Source organism: Idiotropiscis lumnitzeri, chromosome 6 (genome assembly GCF_059441095.1).
Source record: "Idiotropiscis lumnitzeri isolate Australia: NSW breed Sydney's pygmy pipehorse chromosome 6, RoL_Ilum_1.0, whole genome shotgun sequence".
Taxonomy (NCBI): domain Eukaryota; kingdom Metazoa; phylum Chordata; class Actinopteri; order Syngnathiformes; family Syngnathidae; genus Idiotropiscis; species Idiotropiscis lumnitzeri.
Genome location: NC_142396.1, coordinates 11,929,684 through 11,955,662, shown reverse-complemented (window position 1 = coordinate 11,955,662; position 25,979 = coordinate 11,929,684). Strand labels below are relative to the sequence as shown.

Genomic DNA, 25,979 nt, shown 5'->3' with positions numbered 1-25,979 from the left:
ATGAAAGAGAGTGGGGGACATGACGTCAAAGAGCTGCTCGCTCTTTTATCTTGAAAATTGGTTATCAGTAAACAAAACGGAATCAACCTTTCTTTTTCTTAAAGGTAGCTTTGTCAGTGGTCTCCTTTATCAGTAAACAAAACGGAATCAACCTTTCTTTTTCTTAAAGGTAGCTTTGTCAGTGGTCTCCTTTACGTTTGATGTTACCTCACCATTTTGTATCATTTAAATGTATTGGATTTGTATCTTATGTATTCATTCAAGAAATCAAAAATGTGTATTGATGAATGGATCAATCCTCACATTTGTATCTATTAGAGCTCTCATGTATTGTAATATTTAACATGTAAAATTATTTTCATATAAAGTATAAAAAAAATAACCGAGGTTATATAAGAAATAAAAAACACTCTGCCCAACTGACAAACAATAACTACAATTCAAAGTGAGAGCTTATACTAAAAACCTGCCAGCCAGAGGTCCTCAGGTCAGAATGATAAATAAACTATTATTCATTTCCCAATATCGCCTTTGAAAAAACGAGCTTAGTAAATTTCTAACATAACTAAAAATGCTTACATGTTCAAAGTGCCTATCAAATAATTCATCCATTAAATACAATGACACAAAATGGCACATTTCTCTACACTTGGCTCTCTTTAAGTGAGGTGCAACAATAGCTTTGTCTTCTTTTTGGGAAATGATGGATACAGACAAGTGCAACCTTAATGACCATTAACATGTCACAATATATTTAAAATTCACGTGCTTTACCTAATATGTTCCATGTGGAAACTCAGTATGAGGCAGAGGCGTACGGATTGCCAATATCGTTCAAACCTTGATAAAATAAAATTTCAGACACACGGCTGTCAAGATGATTATAAAATAGTTCTTTTTCAAATGAAAGGCATGTTCGACACAGAATGCATTATAAATATTTAGGAGTTTGGCACAGTGGTCTCTCATTAACCTAACCTAAAAGCTGTAAAAGTGAGAAATGTAGTAAATATTTGTATTTGAAAAAAAAATTGCAGGTCATAAATATAACAATATATAAATAAAACAATGCAATGAGAAACTGTGGTGGCAACTGACTGCTATTGGTAACTCAGAAACTTTGTATGCCTGTTGTAAACCAAGGACAACCTAACAGCTGATTTCAGTGATTAAAGTCAAAATTTTGTGATGTGTGAATATTTACCAGTCAATAAATCAAGCACGTGATGCCTTTGTTTTTATTTTCTTTTAAATTTTTTTTTTATTAGAAATAGCATTAGCTGTACCCTGCACTGTGCATGATCATTAGAAAGCACACCCACGCCCATCTCCTCATGATCTGTTTGGTTGAGAGACAAAATAGTCCAGTTATCAAAATCCTATGTACACTTAAAAACAAAGTTCCATTGCGTGTGGCGGTGGTAGGGAAAGAAAACAATTTTGAAGGAAGACTTGCGATGTGAGTTCATGTTTGCTTAATTTTTTCTTTTGTTACGTCCAACTTGATACTGATTCCCCTCTGATATCAATCGTCCAAGCCAGGCGATTCCCCTTGCTGAATTCTAGAGGCTATTCGGATGGCTTCCTCCAACGATGGCTGGTCGCTGAGCTGAGCACATGAAAAAAAAAAAAAGGAAAAAACATTCTTTAATCATCCATTGCCTTTTTTTTACACGGGCTACTATTTCTCACTTGTCACAAAATCATCCTTATTCCCAAAAACATGATCTTTCAAGCCATTTGCGCAGTCACACTTTCATGGATTCTTACCATTCGAAAACCCAAATGTAGACATATTCATGCCCTGTACGTTTTTTATCTTAATTGTTCTTTATCGTGCTCAGCACTCAGAGTGACGTGAATTCTCTCCGTCGTTTGTTGTGATTTTCTGTTAAATGTCGCAGAATCCCATTGATGGCCTTGTCGTGTTTGCGTTGTAATTAACATGACAGAAAGGGGAAACCAGTTATTTTCAGGCTCAACAAAAGGCTGAGGAATAAACTTGTAACCTTTGCTGTGACTGAAGCCCCTCAGGTTATTTTAAGGCCTGAACCCGCTTAATGTAAGACTTCATTTTTATTGCAAAGTTTCTAACTAGGGATATTAAAGGCTGTCACATCTACTGAATCAGTTTTTCTACATCTTAAAGAGGATTGACAATTATTCTGAGAAAATGACAATTAGCACCAAATTTTACAAACATGAATTTACTTCTACTTAAAAAAACAACAACAAAAAAACAACATGACAGCTCAGTCTGAAAATCTTCATCAAATAATCACAGAGTCTCAGTTTCTCGTTTTGTTTGAGCTTGTAAAAACAAACAAAACCTCAGGTTGACTGTTATTCAAAAACTTGAAAGACAAATGCCAACGCAATATAATAAAATGATGTTGGAATGGTTATAATGCATCATATTTCATAAATATACTGAACTTGATTTTTTTTTTTTTTACAAAAAATAAAATAAACAATTTGAACTATATTACAGTAAATGTATTTGACTGAGCAAATGTTTTCAATTACATAAAACAAAGAATGACTATTACATGGATTACTATGAAAATAGTATATAGTCGAGTGCTCCAGAACTGCTATAAATGTGATTGCTGCTTTTCTTTAATACGCATTTATATAACAATACAGAGAATTCAATTGGCCCCATGAGGACCCAGGCATGTTGTTCTTATCCAGGCATGTTGTTCTTATCCATTTTTCCTTTCTTTTAATCATTTTAAAATGAAAAGTCCAGCTCTTCTACAGCAATTATCATTGCTGAATTACATGTAAAATGACATCCTGTGTGGTTTCGCACGTCAAATTGGCCGGACAGTGCCCCTCCTTCTCCAGACTTAATGCAAATCACGTCTGCAAATAGCTCACGCTGGCCGAGATTATGCGCGGGGAGACTGGACTGAATCACTCTCTACGACCTGGACTGAAACTCCACATCAGTATTGCTGTCAAATCCCCACAGATCCGTATATCAAGCGCAATTTTGTCGCCAGGTAAACTGCAGACCCCATCTAATCTCTGTTGCTAACTGAAACAGCATCTACCAGTGAGCCACATAAACTGTCTCTCAGATAAATGAATGTGTAGACATGCTATCATCAGTAGTTGAATACTTAAAGTCTCCAGGTCACGATCTCCAAGACTTATTCTTGATCTATCAATTAACAGCACTTATGCACTCCCACTTTGAATGAAGATGCACTTGATCAACATTTCATTAAGTACCAACCTGCACAGCAATGTGAGTGCCATTGGAGGTGGCCAGTAAGGTGACTGGGTGAATGTCTTCTTGCTCATGGCTATAAGTGGCCTCCTCAACGCTTTCAAAAGAAGTCATGCCGGGTGTCATGATGGCCACCTGGGGAAGTCAAACAGACACTAAATTTGAGTTGCAGGCAAAGTTTTCAAGGGCCAGACAAAAAGTTAGTTTATTTTAATCAATTATCAATTAAAATGCAATTTTTGATATTTCTGTAATATTGATTTTATTTATTACCTACAATAATCAATTAACTAATTGTTTAATGAGATAAGATGTTTATATAATTAACCTATGCTATCACAACAGAAAGGTCATTATTACAGTAAATATATTTTTGAAAAAAAATACTGTAAACTGTTTTAAGTACGGCGGTAAGTGAGTGTGCCTTCTTGTGCTGTGTAAACACGTTCGTACCCTAGCCATCCAACTAGTTCATAAACTTTGTGTTATGGCCAATGTAAAAAGGGGACCTCTAGTAATAAATATGTGTTCACGAAATATTCAAAGTGGTTTATACACAACAAGAATACTGACATTCACACCATATTAAAAGGTTCAACAGGTCTTTAAGAGTGCCTTTTTGGTGCTTGTGTATCAATACTACATTTACACAGAGAAGGCTGAACTTGTTCAATGAACTTTGCCCATGCTCAAATTTAAGTACAGTAATCCATTTCTAGTAAGTTCACTAGAAAACAGATGTATATTTATTTGGAGATTCACTGGAATTTAAACTTACTTTTAATCGAATTACAGCACGTATTCTACTGAGAAATAAATCCGGATATTATTATTTCAGGGTGAACCTAAAATGCACCGTGGCCTTTTCAGTTAAACTTAGCTTGACCTCTGTCCAAACTTTTTAATGCACATGTCAAACTGTTCAATGTTTCTGTATTATTTGCACAGCTTGCTGTTCTACATTACATCAAAATGTTTTTACCTGAGCACCCTGCGTGGCCAGTTCATGGGCTGGGATGGTTATGGTGGTGCCTTCTTGGGTCACCATGGTGATGGTGCCGCCCATGGCTTGTAAATCTGCTTCAGAGATGCTAACCTGGGAAGGGAAAGAGAAAACACGGCAATGAATTAGGCATTAATCAGGGACATGATACGTATGATAATCAGACACCAAGTGCCGCCAAAAAAATACTTTGTGCTCCAAGTACCACACATCATAATGATCAACATTGAAGTAAAGCAGCGTAGTAGGTAGGAATATGTTTAAAAAAATAAGGCAGGGTCCCCCCTGCATTTCATATACACTAATAGTCTGTTTAAATATAGGAAAAAAATAAAGCCCACATAATGTACAGTAAATATTGATTTAATTAAATGGTATTGGTATGGCACATTAAAGTTAAATAACAATACAATCTGCCGATTCATATATTGTTTACTTAACTATGTCTTTTTTCGAGGATGCTCTGCTCTAGAACTGCACTGCCCCTAACAGGTCAGTCATGGTACTACAACAGACATGGTTCGGTGTGGTGTGATGCGTTGGTCCCCCGCCATGCATTCAAAACATTTACATTTATTAAAAATTTATTAAAAATACATTTGAACACAACTAATTGCAAAATAAAGTGTAGAGAGGGTATTGTACATTGTGTGGTTTCTGTGTATATATGCATGGGCCTTTGAGAGGCAGGGCCTGGCGGCGTGCCGAGAGCCGACAGCAGATCTTTCCTGACTGTGCTTAATTGTGTTTTAATGTTTTGCAGCACTCAATAAACATCTGAAAAGTGCATCGGCCAATGTGGCTTTTTTGGGTGCACATGCTGAACCTCAAAATATCCTGGCAACACGATACACAACACAGTGTAAGAGTAGTAAGCACAAACATGGCCATCGTTTCCCTCATCATGTGTGGTGTCTTTCAGATTTAAAAAATGGGTTGTGATGTTCAAAACATGTGTTTGAGTGAGTGTATCCTGCTGCAGGCGCAAATTATACCTGCTGTTGTGTCCCATCCGGCTGCGTCACCAAGGCGATGTGCTGCTGAGCAACCACATCGACACTCTCCACAGGAATGTGCTTGGAGCCCGTGTCCTCTTCGTCCAATCTCGCTGCAGTCGTCGGGTAGATTACATTGGGGTCATCGATGGCATCTGGAAATGGGATATAGACCTTTGACATGTGGTTTTGAGCGTAAACTTGCGAAATCAGTTTGAAATTCCAAAGTGTTTGGGCCACATAGTATGGGTTGCGGGGGACTAGGAAGGGCAGTGGAGCACTTCCTCCTGCTGTAAAAATCAATTCCTGCGTGCACATGCTTGACGTTCCACTCACCTGTGGGTGGCTCAAAGTAGGCCTCCTGCTCCTCCTCGATGGGCTCCGTGTCGTTGTGGGCGGTACGCTTGTGCATGGCCAGCGTGGAGATCTGCTTGTAGGTCTTACCGCAGTGGTTGCAGTTGTACGGTTTGCACGGCGTGTGGACCACGTGGTGCTTGTAAAGGCTTGAGTACTCGGTGAAGCGTTTCTCACATCCGGGTACAGTGCACACATACGGCTTCTCCCCTAAACGAGGCACAAATAAATTGCAATAACTAACGCCTCATTTCTATGGTCCTCAATGGATCGTTTGCCACTTCAACACAGATATTCTTAAACATCCAACTCAATAAAGGAGACAAGGGCTTTTGAAAGTTTGAATACAAATATTTGATCTCTGGAGTGCCCGCCCACACATCAATTGAAAAATTAAACAGCCAAGTAGCTCATCCCATTTCTGAAAGCAGTGAGCAAGCAATTATGATAATTTCTCAATTGTGACAATTTGGCTAATTCACACCAGGTTCTATTTTGCAAATTATATTCTGATTTTAAGAGTATAAATCAACCTTTGTTTTCATTTTTTTAATCAAACGTCCAAAAAGTATTTAAAAAAAAAAAAAACTTATAGACAAAACTTAAAAAATGAAAAATGTGCAAGCAGCATCAAAGTTGCAGTGGACCTCAAAAATAGTGCTATAGTTAAGACGACGTTACCAGTGTGGATTCTCATGTGGTTCTTGTAGTTGGTGGCGCTGGCAAATGAGCGGCCGCAGTTGGGTTCAGAGCAGTAGTACGGCCGCTCGCCGGTGTGCGTGCGAATGTGTACTTTGCGGATATTGGAGGTGGTGAAGGACCGGCCGCAGCCTTCTACCGGACACTTGAACGGCTTCTCTCCTGCAATGCCACAAAAACAGCTTGCTTACCAGCGGCAGAAAAATGACAACAGATCCCAAAAAAGAGACACGGTTCCTCTACGTTTCATAGTGCAGGTATGCATCAAAATGATTTTGTGGCAGGCACTATTTTCAAAGACTCCTTCAGAGCTAGTTTGGGAAATTGAATGAGACCTCCCACTCCCGCTTTCATGGAAAATCATTAAACTGATGATCAAATTTCACATCAATCTCACTTAAAAAAAATAAAATGAAATTCTTGGCAAGATAGCATTGGCCATCTGTGTAGGCTAGCCTATATGCTTCAGATTAGGGTGAATTCTCTGCATTCCCTAGCAGAAGTTTGTTCAAATAAGATTCCTGCAATTCTCTCAAAATGGCTGTTTCAATCAAAATACCTTTCAATTTTGGGCATTAGACTTTTTGGTGCATATTGTTAGACATATACAATCAATTCCATGTTGATCAGTTAAACTGGTGTAAGAGGAGCTAATTCATTCAAAATTCCAAGGAAGCGCTGGAGACTGAGTTTTGTTATTGATCTTGCCTTGTCAAATAGGCTCAAAGGAAGTAGCCCTTTGTCACACAGGTGAAGTGTTAAAAATAATAATAAAATCAATAAAATTTCAGAGGCAAATATTTGAAGCTTTGCCCGAGTTCACAGTCGTGGTTGCGTACCTGTGTGGGTGCGTGTGTGCTTCTGAAGGTCTCCCGAGGTTTTGAAGGACTTGCAGCAGTTGAGTTCCTGACAACGATAGGGCTTCTCGCCCGTGTGTGTGCGTGAGTGACTCTTCAGTCCATATCCTTGCGAAAAAAAATTACATACTCAAGTTATTTTATGACCAAAGGAGGCATTTGACTGATTATGATTAAAAAAACATAGATTCTAATCAAAAGAATGAGACATTTATGATAAACTATGGTCGTCTCCAATCCAGAGGTTGGGGATTGATTCCCAGCTGTTGTGACCATGCCAAAGTGTCCTTGAGCAAAACACCAAGTTGCTCCTGATGCTGCGTCATCAGTAGGTGAACGAGGAAACATTGTTAAAGCACTTTGCGTATCTAAGTTAGAAAAGTGCTATCCAAGTGAAAGCCCACTAACTATTTCATTCCAAATACAGAAAACTAATCAAATTTCAGTCAGACCATTGAGGAGCACAAAAAACAAAGTCATGATTTAAACATCATACAGTGTCTCCAAATAATACAACAGGGAAATCTTTATAAATGTTCTCATGTTCTTAATTGCAACAAAAGCAACTAACACGGTTAGAATTGACATCTATCCATCACGGAGAAATGGAAGACAAGATGTCCTTTAGAACTATGAATACAATCTCCTGACAAATCGTATGCCAATTTATAGGAGTAGCAGGAGTTCACGCTTTCAAGTTTGTCTGCTTTGCAGTTGAAATTGCAGTGTTGCTATTAAGGAAACTGCAATAACGCTATCACATGTTGCAATAAACTCTTTGACGAAGCTGTTTCAGTGGTGTTTGTCCCCCTCATGAGGCTTAGTCGTGCCACTTCTCCCATGCTTATTACCTCAAATGACTGAGTTAAAAAAAAAAAAAATCTGCATTTTGCACAACTATGGTGACGTTCTTTCAGGAGTAGTTTAGAAATTTTCCCCAAGACTGAAGTGCGGTTGAGAACACCGGCAAATGCTCCACTTGTTTAATTTACGCTAATGCTCTGAACGGTCCTATTGCCTACATTATATAGCGTGACAATGCACACGATTCCATTTTAATCATATATGTTTCACACATCTTAAATATTATAAAAGCAATATTTCGTGGGCGACTGGTTTGCACATCGGCCTCACGGTGTAGAGGTCCAGAATTCGATTCCGGGCTTTGGCCGTCCTGTGTGTTGTATGTTACCCCAGTGCCTGCATGGGTTTTCTCCATGTACTCCGGTTGCCTCCCACATTCCAAAAACCATGGAATGAGCACTCTAGATTGTGTGACTGTGAGTGTGAATTGTTGTTTGTTTTCGTGTGCCCTGCGATTGGCTGGGAACCAGGTCAGGGTGTACCCCTGCCTGTTCCCCGAAGACAGCTGGGACAGGATCCAGCACGCTTGCAACTCTCGTGAGAGAGATAAGAGGTTCAGAAAATGGAGAGCTAGATGACTATTTCCATGACTTCAACGACCCGAAAAATGCATGATCAATTTCTATAACATTTCCAAGATGATCGTCCGTACGAACCCTGTGTAAAAAGACTTAATCATATCTATATAGGGACCAAGCCAAGTAAATGAAAATAGCCATTGTTGGCCATTCATTTGCCATGTGGACACAGAGGAGTGGCTATCACCTGCTTTGGAGGGATTTGGGAGTCTCGACAAGTGTCCATTCATGCCACAAAAAAGTGTCTATATGTGTTGCTTGTGGCTTTAAATAAAATATTGCTGGAGGAGGTACAAAAGTAGCTAACCAATCTGACCAATCCCATGGCTTCAATCCGAATTGCCATTGCTATAATTGTTTCTTCTCTTTGTATGTTTTGACTGAAAAATATCACAGACCTTTTCACACGTGTGAACTCTTAATTATGGAAAAAAAACAAACAACATAATATACCTAAAGCTGTATGAGGAACTGTACCTGTTGCAAACTTCTTCCCACATCCTAGATAGTCGCACATGTACGGCTTGTCTCCGGTGTGCGAGCGCTCATGCACCTGCGTCAATGCAAGCACACAAACATGTTAATGGGAATTCTTGTGGACAACAAAGTACACAAATCAAAAGAATTAAATAGACTAAGTGAAAGCTTCTAACTCAAAACATTTGCAGTCAATTTTCACAGAACAAACCTTAAGATGGTGTGCAGTGGTGTATAACTTTCCGCAGTCCTCGTGCTCACAGCGGTATGACTTCTCGCCAACGTTGGCCACCCTCCTGTTCTCCTGACCCTGCAGCACAATCTGGCAGACAAAAAAAAAAAATCATAAACCCCAAAACTAATAAAGTCTCTGGAAATGATTGATATTCATCCCTACCCGCATATGCACGCCATTGTCTGCCTCCACTCTACCGAAGGGAACCAAAGGGTTCTCGATGTTCTCCACCTGAGCAGAAATGATGGCTGCGAGTTATACTGATGTACACACACATATCGACAAACGGGCCAAATTCAAACTGTTTTCCTTGTTTTGCAATCAAAGCAAATATTTTCATGGTGAGCTGTGATGGTAATCAGATCAAACTTGGGTTAAAACATAAAAATGGGTCTGTATAGCTCTTGTGTAGATCCACAAGAGGTGGTATCTCTGGTCACCTTGGTGGTGTATTGCTCCAGCACGCTGATGGTGTCGGGGTCAATGGCGGTGGCCTCGGCCTGCAGGTCAGCGATGGTGCCGTCGGCCTGAATGGCCAGGATGGTGTTGGGTTGCGGCATGTGCACCGTGTGTTGGATATAGGCCGTGCTGCCATCCTCCAGTTGCACCTCCTGCAGGCCGGCTTGCTCATACGTTTCTGCATCACAAAAAAAGCATGTACAAATGTTTTTTTTTTTTTTTTTTTTAAACTTTACACTGAAGCAATGAGACCACTGAGGGGTTAACAATAGCAATTTCTGGCAAAGGTAGTGAAATGCGTTTTTATACAATGCAATTTTATTTATATGGGAGATTTCATAACAGCTGCAACTCAACAAACTCTGACGAGAGAGCAACATTTGCTGCCTTCGCAAACAATCGCAACTGTTCGCCGCTCAGTAGGATAGGAGTTTTGGGTTCATAACTTGCAACAATTGCTCTTCCCATCACTGCACTTTATCTGTATGATGACATGCACTGTCTGGTCTTCATTTACAAGGTCTTGAAAGGCAACATGTCATTACACATGAGCACATAATCTCCGTGCCTCTTTTGGGACATGTATAGATGGTCTGGGTTTTTTTTCTTTATACATTTTGCTTTTTTTACTGCAGGTTTTTAAAATCAGTCGTTGCCAGTATAAAACTCTACTACCTTGAATTCCAGTTTGTTTTATTTTATTCGATCTATATTTTCCCAGTTCTGTGTTTTTTTCATATATTGTTATAAGATTATCTTACAGCCTACAGAGGACGTTTTTATATCTTTATTTATTACACGAAAGGGCTCCCTGGTCTAAAAACTAACAAATTATTTAATCTAGTAGACACCATGAAAAAATTCAAATTCTTAATATAGAGTACAGAAATAAACCCATTTTACCCAAATTGTATTATTCAGCAAGTAAATAAGAAATTACAGTTTGTATGGATTTCCATTCATCCAGACAAAACACCACACGCTTGGGAAGTTTCATTACATTAGCACAAAATTCTATACTGCATTAGCGAAAATGGGTAAACAAAAAAAAGTGAGATGAAGACGAATGGCCAATTGAGCAGAAATGGTAAAACTGGTCTCACAATAACCCACAAACGCATTAAAATAATTGCTTACTGCTCAAAGTTCCCTGGACTAAGAACTTTATAAAACCACTTTCAGGTGTTCAAATTTGGAAGCAAATTAACAAAAGTCTTCAGGACAAGTTTGTCTTTTCAAAAAGACCTGAAAATTACCAAAGTGACGACTGTGCTGGGCAAAAATATCAAACACTCTGTCTTTTCAGGTATGGCTTCCTGAGACTTTTTGGGAACCTACTCATGAACAAAATATCAGAATACATTATGTATTTACTTTACCTTTGGGTGTGTGTATGAAGGCTGTTGTTCCATCTTCAAGTTGAACTGCTTGTCCATCTTCCAGCTGTAAACTTTCTCCTCCTGGAATGTTCAACAACACCTTGATGTCTCAGCACGTCACAATATACGTTATTTGTTAACTGACGATGACGCCGAGGTGGCACCTGCTTTGGGCATGGACACATGCCGGACGAAGGCGGCCGATCCGTCCTCCAACTGGATCACCTGGCCGTCCATGATTTGCGCATCGGCGAATGCCGGCTTGGCCTCGCGCTGGATGTAGGCGGTGGAGCCGTCCACCAGGGTGACGGCCTGCAGGCTCACCGTGTCCATGGTGTCCATCTGATCGCCATCTGGGGAGGGAACACAACTTTGAAACCCACAAGGAAAGCTTCTACACAGACTCCCCCTGAACGCAACATTATTAAGCACCATTGTATGAATTGTTCATGCGTGGACTTTCATTTCAATTTCATTAATCACGTTTGGCTTTTTCAGCCACATGTATGACGGATAAATATAGTTATATATTCTTGTAAAACATGGCTTGATGGCGGCTAGCTGGATGTCTATTGGTACCCAGGAACATATTTGTTATTTTGAAAGCCATCATTGACACTACACACTAAGTTGGAGGTTGGAGTTGGGAAGAACATATCACCATCCAGTCTTATTATTCAGCCTTAGTGGAGGTCTCTGCTTTGCTCAATGATTTTGTTCCAGTCTGTCACTATCTTGGTGAAGCTGGAATGAATAAAACTTTGGTTTTGAGTTTAAGTAGCATCACAACACACTAACCCCTTTCACGCGCCATTGTGGAAAGCATTTCACACGACAATAAAACAGTGCGGCGATCTCGCCGACTTGATGCAGTTATTGCAACCATTTATGCCACCCAATATTAAATGTTAATCACTGTAAGTTCATTTAATATCTGTCCCAATACTTTTGCTCACTTGAAAAGTAGATGACTTAAAAAAAAAGGTGCTCTGTTCTCAGTTGTTTACCACATCTAGATGTAAATACCATGAAATAAAAGCTGGACTTTTGACTCATGTTCATATTTTGATCTCAAACCAAAATGTCTTCAGTATACAACAAAAACTAAAGGAAGTGACCTTGCTTTTCCAATGCTTAGGCAGATGGATTGTATTTCATCATCCAGTATTTTGTTGTACTCATTACTCAAGATTGTTTTGAACTATGCATAGAAAAATAGACAAAAACGGCAGATAAATTAGCTGGACTGAATGGTCACGTTGGTTCAGCTCACCCGCCACAGTCACTGCCTCGGTCAGGCAAAGCGTGACGGGCTGCCCGTCGGCGTCGTGAAACTCCGTCATTCCCTGGGAGTCCCGGTTGAGCTGCGCCAAGAGCATGCTTCAGCCACTGCAACGACACAACAACACATGGCTGACGCACTGACAAAAAAGTGGTGAGCAGTCATCAGTGCAGCTAAAGCTAGTTGTCGCTTAGCTAATCTGCCCCACTGAACATACAAAGGCATACGACACATAAAGTGAAAAGGTTGCTCCGGCAACATGACATAAAGATCCCTGTTGAGGACACGTTTTGATCAACGTCTAGAGATTTGTAGGTTAATTATCAATATTTGTGTATCTTGTATATGCTTCTTCAATGATGCAGGAGCTCCCCAAAACAATGATTTAATTAAGACTCTGTTAGGAATAGGTTTGCAAAGGGATGGAACATTTCCAGTAGTTATATGGAAGGTTTTTGGTAATTTCCATGGGAAGTAAAGTTGTGGCATTTGAGAAACAGTAGGTATAAAATACACGTTTTGTTTGTCAACATGACATCCATGCAAAAAAAAAAGAAAATTCAATTGATATATATACATGTACAACTTTATCAAACCCATTCAAAAGTTAAAAACACAAAGTGCTATTCATAAATGTTCAATGAACCCTCTTCTAGCAGTTAGTAAAAAGCTAATTACCAGATAATACAGCACCTCCTAAATTGGAGGAGCGCTTTGGGACATTTTTTCAGTTATATAAAATGGAAAGGTAACCTACTGCCCAGTCATTTAAAAAGGCAACCAAATTTGGGTAAAACAAATAGATCTTATTACCCTGACACATATGGACTTTGGTAAGGACACCTGAACCTAAACCAACTTCATTTGTGTGTTTGAATATTAGGTCAGGCACATTTGTTCATTTGGATGTTGTAAATGCTGAAAATTGTATTTTTGTACACATTTTTCCAACAAAACCTTCTCTAGCTACTCTAATTTGAAATCTGGTTGTTTTAGTCAGGATTACACTAAAATGTATATATATTTAAATATATAACTATATAATCTTTAGGGTTATTTGTCTTTGTGTGTCCTATGATTGGCTGGCAAGGAGTGCAGGGTGTTCCCACCTTCTGCCCGGAGACATCTGAGATAGGGTCCAGCACACCCGTGACCCTTGTGAGGAAAAGCGGCTCAGATAATGGTTGATAGATAATCTTTAAATTCACAATCAAGGCCCAACCCTCTTATCCAGTTAATTCATTGTTTATTCCTATGGAGAGCTTCCACCAATTTTTCAACATTAAATGAATTATGTTAAGTTTAAGGAAAATTACTAAAAAGGTATGTGGTAAAACACTGCATACCACACCATAATCGAGCAGCCCTAGCGTACCCCCATGATAATACATTTGCACCTCAGCTCACATTGCATTTTTTAAGCAACATTTTGTTTTTTTTACAACTGAGGAAAGTAGACGCACTGTAACAGAAACACTTTATTAACCACCGGGAGAACAGTAAAACTCAAAGACGGTCACACAAGAGCTTGCTGTCAGCCACAGCTCACATCTGAAAACTTACACGCAGCCTCACCAACCTCACCCATCACAGAACCAGGCCCGCTGATGCAGACGCTACAATACCCACTTTATGCTGCCATTTTTTGCGGGGGTCCAAATATGCTAATGTTACAAATGTGTTTAATATTTAAGTGCATTTAAAGTTTTAAGCTTTTTTTATGGTCTCTCTATATTATATATTTAGTGAGTCTGCAACAGTTGTTCGAATAACGTACTAACAAGTTTTTATAGTATTTTTATGTCAGGGACATTAAAGTGACTATGTACGCTTCTACTAACCATTCAGTCTCCACATAAATATGGATTTATATTAAACACATCAATACAATCACATTGTTGAATATGACTGATTATTTTTGTCACGTGCTTCACGTGTTGGTATTGTATACTTCGGAATCATTCAACCAACTAAAACATTGCGTAGTTTATTACACTTTTATGACGCGATTAAAAATCTAGATGCTTCTAAATGATCTCTTTTAGCTCAATGTGGACAGTTTGTGTTTAAAATGGACATCAAGAAGATGATTGCGACTCTTGAAGTCAGTCTCTTTAACGTTTGTAACTTCCACACGCTTACCGTGTCATCGGTTTGCCACACAATTGTTGCTGTTTTTAACGCTCCCCATTTGAATAAGGTCCTATAGAATATAGATCAGTAGTTCATTAAATATTGCTGCAGTCGCTTTTATTCAACACTTGTCACACTCAACAAAAACACTTTATCGCAGTTAGCATGAATGCTAACTGCGGCAGCTAAGCGCATCACGACTTTGTAAGACGTCGTTCTAGTGAACGTGAATATTGTCACGAACTCGACTACTAAAAGTGTGCTCAATTCCGCGTTCGTTGGCTAATATGGGAGTAACCAAGTGCTATACGGTGAGCTAACGATAGTTAGCCGCCAAGCTGCCGTCGGTTGTTCGGGTCTAGTAGAAAAGACGGGCTCATTAATGATAACTTAAGGATTTTTCGGCCGTCGCCAACTTGTCAACGTTAACAACGACGCTAAAAACGACATTCTCCGTCCGTCTTATGACCTTCGGTCGCATCCAGCCACACCCTCTAGCGGGGTGACGGCTGTGGGAATACTGCACACTGGGTAAAAACCAATTTATATACGAACCTCGGGAAAAATTTCCAACAATTCCTCCTGTTCGACCACCATGCACCAGTGCAGGAAACACTCGACACCCGGAACGTGTATGAAAATATGACGCTCTCGTCAATGGCCCGCCTTCTAGGTATTTACCCACATTCTGATTGGCAAACACTTACAAAGACGTCTTCCATTGGCCAAAGTGGACTCCATCTCCGACACAAAACGTAAAAGCCTTCGTGAGCTGTTTTGAATTTTGCAGCGATACGGCGCGTCAACCATATTGGAAGGGGCGGAAATGCGTTTCAATTTCAGCAATTCCCAAAACGCGTGTTTCTTTGTTTTTGTGCATTGATTTGAATATTAATGTGTGCTATGCGTGTTTTGTTTGTGTTGTGTTTTATGTGCATTGTTCCATATATGACATGCTGAGTGCACTTTGTGTGTTGTATTACTTTTTTGTTTTGATGTTCCATACCTCTGTTGTGTGCTTGTGAATATGTTGTGTGTGTGCGTGAGGGGTACTTCTCCAACCAAATTAATAGCATCGTCACCCACTTTACCACATCAAATATGGCGGCGCCGTTTACATCCAAATTAGACCACATCGCGTTATTTAGTATGTTGCTGTTCCGACAGAAAAGGGCGGAAATAATAGTCTCATTCAGGTTCCAGGGCCCCTGACAGGCGCCATTCCGCGTCGCTTTCGTATTGTTTGACAAATTTCGACGTTAGCATCGCTCCACAATCAATATGCCAGAGGTCGATCACGCGTGGGACGACTGTACCCCGGCGCAGAAATGGCGCATGGGGCTTGCCCCCGGCAACGATGGTCGACTCGGGTGTCGTTTGGCGACGAATGGCAACGTCCGAGAAGGCTAGCTGGTCGTCCATGTTGAAAACAAGGCCGTGTGGGAAAACAGAAGGGCAGTGTGGGCAATGCAGTCTGACAGACACTGTGAGCGCCTGAACGCATCACGACTGACGAGCTCAATGGAATGATCAAAATTAACTGGGATTGTTTAGTTAAAATGACGACTTTACAAATGTTTGTGTACAAATACAAGAATGTATTCTGAGTGTAAGTGAATTCTGTATCCTGTATAGGTGTATATAGTGGCTGTTAAACAAATGCACATGCCCTCAACCTTTACCATAATTAATGCAACACAAAATAAAGTTCTGATGTTCTAGTAGGCTTTACCTTAAATGTTATTTGCATTCTAACAGAAGCTTAAACATATTGTGCCAACATTGACTACTATTTTGAGCTGTTCACAATTCTCTCCATTTTGACTCAGGCCCTATGCAGTTCCAGCTGAAAAAAAGCCCCAAAGCATCATGATGCTACCTCCATGAGTTCATGTCAAATGGTTTTCTTGTGGTGATGAAATTAACAAATTAATAAAAACTGAACATTGGGTACATATGCACACAACTGAACTCAAATATGATGGTTATATGAAAGGCCTGTGGAAAATATATGAATCCATAATGGTATAAAAATGCACTACTGCACAGTGCACATTAGTTCTCAGCTCCAGGTCGCCACTCATTGTGACCCAAATTAAAGTAGGACATTATGCTAAAAATACTGCATTGTAAGAATAAATAGTCATGACAGAACACTTGTGCTTTTTTGAGTTTTGGATTGGCATTATAGTAATAAAACCTACAAAGTGTTTTCCGTGTATTTGAAGCAAAGAACACTATGTACTTCACTGTTATTGAACTATTTTATAGTTGAGGCAAATTATATTATGTTGTATTCTTGACATATTTTGTGTAATAATAATGTAAACTATGCTGACAAAACTACATTTTGGAGAATAAGCGCAAGTTAATATTTAATACAGCTACTTAAATGCTAGTTAAAACATTGTGTATTACTGAGTATTTTAAATGTGACTAATTAATCAATTGGATATTTTTTAAATACACATTATAGATTTAATAATTAGTATTTGTCTAAATTATTGTTAGGCCGGAGAGTATCAATAAAATGCGTCACTGTTTTCAAGCTTTTCTCGAACGAAAAGGATATTTAAGACAGGGCTTGTCACACTAAAATCTTACATAGAAATATATCGCTTTTTTGCACTTTTGGTGGTTGTCCGCGGGGCTCGTTCAATTTAATGTCAAATCTTATGTATATCTGATGGAAGCATTTGAGTTCACAGAGGCGTTTCACTACAGTTTTGTTCAATTTAAAATTATTTTGAAAACCACTTAACGGAATTTGTGTTTTCTATCAGCAATAACTTGATGGAGGCGTGTCTTCGTCCAGGGTGATATTAACGTCACCTCGCCTGGGAATTCCTGCACGAACGAGGGTCTTGAATGAGGTTTGTCCTTCTTGTTCACAAAACTTTTAATTCTGAGGATGTCGGCCGGGATGCGGAGAGAGAAACGCGGGGAGTCGTGTCAGCCGGTGTCGACGACGATGGATGCTGCGACGCTGAGGCAGCAAAGGAGGCTGAAGCAGGCCATCCAATTCCTGCACAAGGATTCTGCAGACTTGCTCCCTCTGGATGGATTAAAAAAACTCGGGACGTCCAAGCAAGGAGTGAGGATGATCCAATTAATGTTATTTATGAGTCACTCTTTCCAGATCTGAAGATACCTGTTTTAAGGGGAGAGACATTTTTTTCAAATGACAGTATTAAAATTGTAACTTTTTTTTTTTTTAAATTAAAACCAGTTTTAAAATAATGTTATTCTGAATTATAGTAATATTATATTACTCTATAAACTACCTATAAATTCTAAAAGAAATACTGTAAACAGATTTTACTTTACTTGGGCACCAATCATTTTCTAAAAAGTAGACGACACTGAAATCATAAGAATAAAATTAGGGACATTTTTCATGAAAAATAGAAAAAACTACATTTGGAGATAAGTGATTTTCAATAGACAGTAATTATTTATTTTGGGCGGAATATGAAATAAGGAAATTGAATGGAAATCAAATTTATTGCACGTGTTATTATACTTTTATGATGGCTCAGCGATTAAAAATGTGGGTCAGTAAATGGGTAGACTTGGGCAACCCTGCTTTACTTGTTTGATGATTACAGACAAGTTTTGTATTGTTTTCTAAGGTAAAGCCTTTAGCACTCACCGTCTCTGCTGTCCTCTCTGATAGCAGCCACATCACATCCTCCAGAAGCGTCTGCTGGAGGCCAAGCTAAGCCGGGGAAGGCTCAACGGGACGTTGCCGGGCAACACCACCACCAACAGCGTCCTTCTCCTGAGACACAATAACTCCAATTCTCACAACAAGGACAATGGTTATGAGGACGACTTCATCTACGTCCCCTGCAAGGTCAGTTGCATGATGTCCACAGTAGACCTCCACCAAGGCCTGACAGTTGTCTCTGTCTCTGCAGTGTTTAGGGCAGGAGCTCACTGTGTTGATTGACAGTGGCTGTAAACTCAACTTGATGTCCTCAGCCACTGTGGACAGATTAGGGTGAGAATCTTCGTCTTCATTCCAAGAACATTAGAACCACCAGTAGGTTGCTCCGCAATGTTGTATATGTTCATGATTATGCTCCATTGTTTCGCCCAGTCTAAAAGTTGTAACACCAGTGTTCACCGTTAGATGGCAGACATCACTCGCAATGCTTTCAATCTCACCTCCGTAGTTGGAAGCAGATTATAAGCATCCATCATCTGAATCACTTGTTCTCACTATATATTCAACACATTTAAACACAAACCTCTGAGCCATGAAATATTTCAACCCAAGTCGCCACTACAACAATCTCAAATGTACACAAACGACAGTGTTTTTCCAAGAACAACATTTTCCCTCCAAAAACAAAGATCAATTCAACGCTTCATAGTGTAACAAACAGTTATGGTGTCTTAATTATATGTAATTACCAGAGCTGGGCACTTGACCCTTTTTTGTTGGTTAGTCCCGCGCCCTCCAGCCGCGACCTAGGTACCCTTCCAGCCCCCCCCCACCCCGGCCTTCTTCAAACTGGTCGGCACCCGACCCTTAAACACCTTTGCCCGTCTAGAATTAAGCAAACAAGCTTTCATAAACTGAAATACGGCAAACTGTTCAGAGGTTTTGTTTTTGTAGCTTAAAAGGGATGTTGGAGGGGAACAAAACGGAAACAGATATCTTCCCGCTTTATCGTAAGCTTCATGTCGTCGCTGCCGTCGAGGAGCTGGGCATCACCCTCGGCCAAAGCAAGATGGCGTGCTCCTTCGCCGTTGTAGGTGAGCTGCCAAGGATTTCCAATACTCCGGTTTTACGCTTGTTTCTAATGCAGATCTATTTGCAGAAAGTAACAAGCCGCTGATGTCTCTGGGGAGCAAAACGTTGAAGTCACTCAAGGCAAGTAGAAATTGATCACAATGATTGGTTGAAGGCGATACTATAAATTTCCATGGTCACAATACTCTACTATTGTGTGATTGGATGCTGCAGAGTGTGATCGACATGGACAATCAGACGTTCACGTTTGGGAGGAGCACAAGAGAGCAAGTTCACTTTGTGAAAAAGACAGAAAGGTGAGATCATATTTACTAGACTGTTTTTTTTATTAAACTTGTTTTAAAATATTTCACATCTTAGGGTATTTTGTATCCATTTAGGGCATGTGTAATTTATTGATTATGCATTACATGCCCATTACAATGAAGTGAACTATATATGTATTAGTTGCATGTTATGTTGGTTTGTAATTCTCATTTATAACATAACTATTTATGCATTTTTATTTATTACATTTATGAGTCAAAGAAGCTTTCAATTATTAGATTTTTTTATATTATTTTTTATTGTACATGTAATGAATGTTAACTTTGAATCAAAATGTTTAGATAGTAAATTATTAAATCCAAAGTAAATTATTAAATCCAAACTTCCATCTAACCATTATTCAAGCCGCTTCTCCTCACAAGGGTGGCGGGGGTGATGGACCTGGTTGCCAGCCTATCTCAGGGCATAAATACAAACTTTTATCATATTTATTCTTAACTTGTTTCAGAGTGTTTATTAAGCTTTTATTAAATAACTAATTTATTAAAAAATTATCGTAGTCATGTTTACTGATTTAATATCAGCACTCATGTTTCAATTCTATTTAGCTCTAAAATTGAAAGAAAATTCCTAGACTGGGCAATTAAAGCATTTTTTTTTTCACTCTTTGCAGAAAAATATAAACAACATCAACACACGGAGGCCAAAGGCAAGAGAATTCTTTCCTCATGTAGCTCCAGATCATTAGCATCCTTTCAGCAGCACTAGCTAACATTTAGACATTTACTAAGGAAGCAGCTTGGTGAGCTCAGTACAAGTTTAAGACTGTAAGTTTTTTTTTTAGTTTGTAAAGCACACCATTTTTTGTTGTGCAATAAAAAGACCAAACTACAGCATTTAAGGAAATTGCCATTAGGAATTAGTATTGATAACAGACCAAAGTAGAGATAGCTTTCTGGTTGCTTCGTCCAGTTGGTATGCCACATTTTATTTTATATAATTTGGTGACTATTTGAAGGATGCTGCTTTTCACGAGCTCTACAGGTGACACTTGAATGTAGCAAATATAATGCTTTTGTTTCCCTCAATGTCCTTGTGTTATTTTGGGCCTCATTTTTCATCCCCTTGGAATGATATAAAAAAAAAATATTTAGACTCTTAATATATTATAAGTACTCTTAAATCATTATAAGTACATAATAGGATTCTGACACCCACAATGATAAAAGAGAATTGTCATTTCAAAATAGGATGAAGACAGGGTGACACAAAAAAACAGGAGGCAAATCTACAGGATTTGATTAAAAAAATCCATTGTTTCTCAAATGACGTTTTAATGTTTAAATTATTATGAATATTTTGTCAATCCTTAGATCGTTGAAAAGTTCTTGTTTTTTGTCACCCTGTATATCGACAATCTTCAACCAATTACTTTGTTGAACACAAAACTTCTTCATGGGATTGATGACAGGTTATAAATTGGTTTGAATCAGATTATAAGCGACGCAATTTGTTGTTTTTTTTGCAATTAAATCTAAACCCAACAACATAAGATTCATAATATATTTGATTTATTAGAGTATCGGCATCTCTGACGATGATGGGCTCTCTCCTCTTTTCTGCTTGTCCACCCAATCCTTGTTCTCAGTTCCCGCGACTCACTGCTTCGACTCCACTCATTAAATTCAGTTCAAGTCAAGTCTTGCGTCCCACATCCAACCACTGCTCTTTGTTCCATTTGCTCTCAGTTGTGCTCTTCCTCCTTTTATGACCAATCACAGCTTTCAATTCCACATGCGTCTACATCCAAGATCAGGTCTTGGTTCAACTAACTTCCTGCTTCCTCACCCAATCACAGCTCTCTGTACCGGCCACTCCCTCCATCGTATCGCAGTTCTTGGTTCCATTGGCTTCATGCTTCTACGGAGAGAAAAGCAAATATGTGGGATAGTTTTTGGAGCGACCTTGTTTAAACGTGTCAATGATGTCACTCACGACTGTCAGTCCCGACAAAGACAACAATTTTTTTTCAATTTTTTTAAAAACTTTATTGTGAGCATCGGACATTATTTCACATTGATGAAAAATAGGCAGGCTACAAAAATACATAATACTTTAAGATAAGAAAATAAATGACACACACATGCAGACGCAGGTTTGTTTTGGGTCAGAGGTTAAATGTGATGCTGACCGATTCCCCAGCATCAAGGTCAACCATCTGAGTTTGCTGCTGTGACCCGGGCCGGCTAGCGGTGATGGAGTACAATCCGGGAGCCACCTCCGCGTAGAAGTCGTCCGGTGCACCTTGACTCCGGCCCTGAAGACCAGGGAAGAAAGTCCAGATGATAAAGGAGGTCCTCGCCTTTAGTAAAGAAAGTCCGAACGTGTAGCTAATCTGATGTGCATCCATGACTTGCCGTTATTTTCTAACAATGACACGATTTTGAGCAGAGAAGTTCCTCACCATTGCCTGTGTGGCGCTCTCCGGAAAGCGATGTTAAGTACTGTGAATAAGGCCGTTTTGCAAGGTATGTCCACAAAAACGGGCAACACAACAATCCTGTTGAATTATTTGAGTTCCACCCAAGTGATAATGTGGGAAGCATGAAGAAGTTTGCACAGCCCTCCCTTGTCCTTGTAAACATTAGCAGTTTTTCCGCTACAATACTAAACAAAATGTAGAATCCATCCAGTGGCCAAAACGTAGCGCACAGTGAGTCATTGAATGGGAGCAATCGAATGTGCACAGTGGGGGAAAGAACAATATGATAAATTTAAATGAATAAAACTCAAAACATTAATGATTAGATATGAAAAAAGAAAGAATCACATTTAAGAAATTTGTCGGGCCAGCATCAGTGAACTTCGGGTGGCTCGATCATATGGAGGCCCCGGGCCATTGGGCCGGCGTTAACGTCGAACACTGGTTTCATTTCGGTCAATCAGTAGGCTTCATTTTTTTTTTATACACGCCAACGTGTAGAAATAATGACAATATCATTTTTTTGGCAATATTTCTTTTTCCCTTCAACTCCTCAGAATGCTGGCTACCTGTGGAGATTGCCTCATCCTCATTTGAACAGATCATACAAAAATAATTATTAATGAATGCAATACATTCAGTATTTGGCTCAGTTTTTAGTTTTTATTAATTGATATAAGCCATAATTGTAGCAATGTGATAATATGTATACCTATATTTATTTATATGGTGTCGACATAATTTCAGTGGATAAGAAGTGCAGCTCACATATTTACAAATCATTGTTCCATGAAACATGAAATGATGAAGTGATAAAGCCACAAATTTATTAATCGCATTTTATTTTTGTTTTCTGATTTTCAACTTCTTTTTATGCCACACTGGTTTGGCAGAATTTTATTAAGTTAAAGTGTTCTGTTAGTTAAGCCAGGATGGTCACATTTTTCAGCAACAAGCTCAATTTGTGCCCCCCCCCCCCCCCCATTTCCTTTATTATTTTTTTTTTTTGTAAATCAGGAAAATGATAGCTTGCATTTTCAATTTTAATCTATTAGTTTTGGAAAACTAAATACAAAACAAAGGAGTTTAAAACCCTTCCCCTCCCTCCATGTCTTGGTGGGAGTCACATCAGTGACTGATCACATTTTTGTCCACACGGTCATTGTAAATACACTGCAGATAATGTCAAAATAACCCCAAAATGTATGTGGACATCTCTACTTCAACGTCTGAAAACATCACAATACAATAGGGTCAGAGAGACGCATGTCTGGGCGGTAAGAAGCTGTTCTGCTGAACTCGTCTGTTTAGCCAAAAAATAATTGTTGCTTTGAGCAGTACTGTTACTTTTAACACCACTGCACCAGCAACTATTAGCCGTAGGGGTTTATGCTCTTGACCGCATCAGACTGTATAAGTGAAGAAGCATCTGGCAGGGTATTTTGAATTTTGTGGAGGTGATCATGATTTTTTTCTCATATGCACTCACCTTTAATCTAAAATATTGTGCGGAACGCTGTTATATTTTCACAGGTTAAAGCGGACAAGATTAGTAATGTGCATTTTAGTTTTCCCCAATTCAATGTGAATCTCATCACAGAAAGTCTTATGTATTTTTTACATGCGTATCTATTATAACGTGTCTTTGTTAATTCATGGTTCTGTCGCCTTTATTTTAGTGTAAGCCCAAACAATGAGACCAAAACATCTATATATAATCAGATGTCATTGCGTGTTTTTTTAAGATACATGTGGAGAGGGCATTGAAAAAAAAAAACACATTGCATTGTAATTCACATTAAATTGGTATCACATTATTAAAAGGGGGAAGCAGATTATTTTTCAAAATACTTCAGCTATAGTGGGAAGCACTGCATTTAATTGAATGCTTCAAAAGATGCTGTGATGATAAACTATGTGGTACTCACGTCTTGCCTGAGTTGAAACGAGGACGCATTCCTGGTTGTCCCAGTGTTTTTATGGTAGCGAGGTATATGTTTCTTCTCGATGTTGGAACCTCGAGAGCATCCCACTGAGTTGTAGAACCTCTGCAACACGCAAACACAATTGAGTCTGATGAAGACCAGCATTGGGGTGTTTTGGGGTGTGGGGGATGATCAGATTACAGACTTTGCAATGAATGTGGGTCTCCGCCATGAACTCAACGATGGTGGAAAAGGCCTCTTGTAGCTCCGCCAGCGTTTTCTGAAAACAACAAATACATGCGTTTGAGTCCATTTTTTTTTGTGAACAATGGCCTTTGAATCTTGTCTGACGTGTGATGCAATTGAGTATCATTTGTCTGTGCTAAGCACTGAGTCGAGATGTCAACTCTCAACCTTTTGTTACTGATTTTCGGGTAAGTTTCTACTTCATGTTTTCTTCCTAGACTTTCAGCAAGCCATTTTTGTCTCTAATGAATTATTGCAAATTCACAAATGAGCATTCTATGGAAAATAAAATCTTACCAGAAAAATGCAATTACTCACACCTATCAGCATATTGTCATGCTTTTTCTGTAAGATGGCACCCAGACACCCTGCTCCTTCTTAGGTGCTATTAGTGGAGAAGTAGCTAGCGTTGGCCCACAACTGATAACCAGCCGGGTTGATGGCAAACAGCAGCAGAAGCCGGTAATAAAATGGCTGAGGGGAAAGTAGTAATTTGCATTTTTATGGGTTGTGAAGGGCAAAAGCCCATTCTAATAGAAAACTAGTGCTTTGCTTTGTGGCATCTCTAGGCAACTATCAACTTTTTTAGAGCATGGCATCAATTATTCTGAGATTTTTGCAAATATCACTGCTGTGTTAAGTGTTTGTCACTGTCAGCAGGCCTCACTTTGTTGTATACGGCCCTGTCTTCATCTGCCACAGGAGTGTAGGTGTGTGGCAGCTCGCCCCAGTCCACCTTCCGCCTAGAGGCCCTCTCTAAAACCTCCAGTCCCAGACGGGCAGACTGTCGCAGAGAATTCTCAAGCCCGGTTAGAGTCGCCATGAGAAAAACAAGCTCACCTGTGAGGCGCAAAAAAGGCTAATTAATATACACTAAACACTTTTGTGTCATGACGGTATGAGAGCACCAGGAGTGACATTATTGTTTGCAATGATATTAAATGACAGAATGGAGGACTTGCTAATTCACTCCATTGGAGCAAATGAAGAGCACACTCGTTTGTTTAAATCAAGATAAGATATTCCTTAATGAAAATATAAGGGAAAATTGGGGTTACAATTTAAAAAAATAATAATTAAAAACAAATGTTGTACACATGCATAAAATATGCACGTGGCGATTCATATTTCATTTCTGTGTAGGTTTAATGGTTTCACTTTCACTCACCAGATGAAGACCACCAATGTCGACTCTCAGAATTTTTATCACGAAATTCACTCTTGTCCAAACTCCACATGCAAGGAGATTTTTAGCTTGTAGTGATGGTAAGACACGATATTTTTTCTCCGTAAACGTTGACTCGGTTATCTTCTCCGGTTTGATAAATAAACTTAACTGCGGTGTTTTCGTAGAAGCGCGGTAAGAAGTTAGTAAGTAGCAATGATGTCATTACAGCGCAACATCACCGCGGCGTCAGGAAGTCTCGCGCGAGATAATGCAATTAGCGATCAGCGGCCACGTAAAAAACGGAGCGATTTGATTGATTAATAACGTCAGCGCGTGTCAAACTTTTTCGACCAGAGAATACCTTGCTTTGACTCGTCACGGTGAGCCTCACGAATGACACTTTCCGCACCACACAACAAAACACGAGAACCGCGCGAGTCCCTCGCTTTTAAGGCACGCCCTCCGGAAATTAAAACACGGAAGTCACATGCCTGAGCAACCGTACGACGACGGCCATATTGGACCGGGGGAACTTTATAGCGTTCGCTCATTATCTTATTTAATTTGTAAAAGTTT

At 39.3% G+C, this 25,979-nt stretch overlaps 3 protein-coding genes across 7 annotated transcripts; 1 reads left to right on the top strand and 2 right to left on the bottom strand.

The window, feature by feature from the left end:
• Positions 1–1,162: 1,162 nt before the first annotated feature.
• Positions 1,163–15,243, bottom strand: znf143b (zinc finger protein 143b). 2 transcript variants are annotated; one of them, XM_088299356.1, is made up of 15 exons: positions 15,109–15,243; positions 12,412–12,527; positions 11,303–11,491; positions 11,139–11,219; positions 9,741–9,937; positions 9,463–9,531; positions 9,277–9,387; positions 9,066–9,141; positions 7,129–7,254; positions 6,272–6,451; positions 5,573–5,800; positions 5,237–5,391; positions 4,221–4,334; positions 3,245–3,373; positions 1,163–1,609 (listed from the first exon to the last, which is right to left on the bottom strand). In XM_088299356.1, the coding sequence occupies exons 2-15, from the start codon at positions 12,515–12,517 to the stop codon at positions 1,526–1,528; spliced, it is 1,845 nt and encodes a 614-aa protein (XP_088155482.1). In that variant the 5' UTR covers positions 12,518–12,527; positions 15,109–15,243; the 3' UTR covers positions 1,163–1,525. The 2 variants fall into 2 exon arrangements, with proteins under 2 accessions (XP_088155482.1, XP_088155483.1); XM_088299357.1 differs by lacking the exon at positions 15,109–15,243 and adding an exon at positions 14,563–15,092.
• A 2,073-nt stretch (positions 15,244–17,316) lies between these two features.
• On the top strand, positions 17,317–24,623 carry LOC148335260 (nuclear receptor-interacting protein 3-like). Of its 3 annotated transcripts, XM_088298318.1 has the most exons (8): positions 17,320–17,647; positions 18,230–18,409; positions 18,474–18,556; positions 19,178–19,317; positions 19,383–19,435; positions 19,529–19,611; positions 20,256–20,291; positions 21,785–24,623. In XM_088298318.1, exons 1-7 carry the CDS (start codon positions 17,465–17,467, stop codon positions 20,263–20,265), a joined length of 732 nt encoding a protein of 243 aa, XP_088154444.1. In that variant the 5' UTR covers positions 17,320–17,464; the 3' UTR covers positions 20,266–20,291; positions 21,785–24,623. The 3 variants fall into 3 exon arrangements, with proteins under 3 accessions (XP_088154445.1, XP_088154444.1, XP_088154443.1); XM_088298319.1 differs by lacking the exon at positions 21,785–24,623 and having other exon boundaries at positions 17,317–17,647; positions 18,233–18,409; positions 20,256–20,670; XM_088298317.1 differs by lacking the exon at positions 21,785–24,623 and having other exon boundaries at positions 17,321–17,647; positions 20,256–20,670.
• akip1 (A-kinase interacting protein 1) lies at positions 21,614–25,891 on the bottom strand. Of its 2 annotated transcripts, none has more exons than XM_088298321.1 (5): positions 25,404–25,891; positions 24,903–25,075; positions 24,195–24,269; positions 23,993–24,112; positions 21,614–21,899 (listed from the first exon to the last, which is right to left on the bottom strand). In XM_088298321.1, exons 1-5 carry the CDS (start codon positions 25,471–25,473, stop codon positions 21,750–21,752), a joined length of 588 nt encoding a protein of 195 aa, XP_088154447.1. In that variant the 5' UTR covers positions 25,474–25,891; the 3' UTR covers positions 21,614–21,749. The 2 variants fall into 2 exon arrangements, with proteins under 2 accessions (XP_088154447.1, XP_088154446.1); XM_088298320.1 differs by having other exon boundaries at positions 21,616–21,899; positions 25,765–25,868.
• Positions 25,892–25,979: the final 88 nt, after the last annotated feature.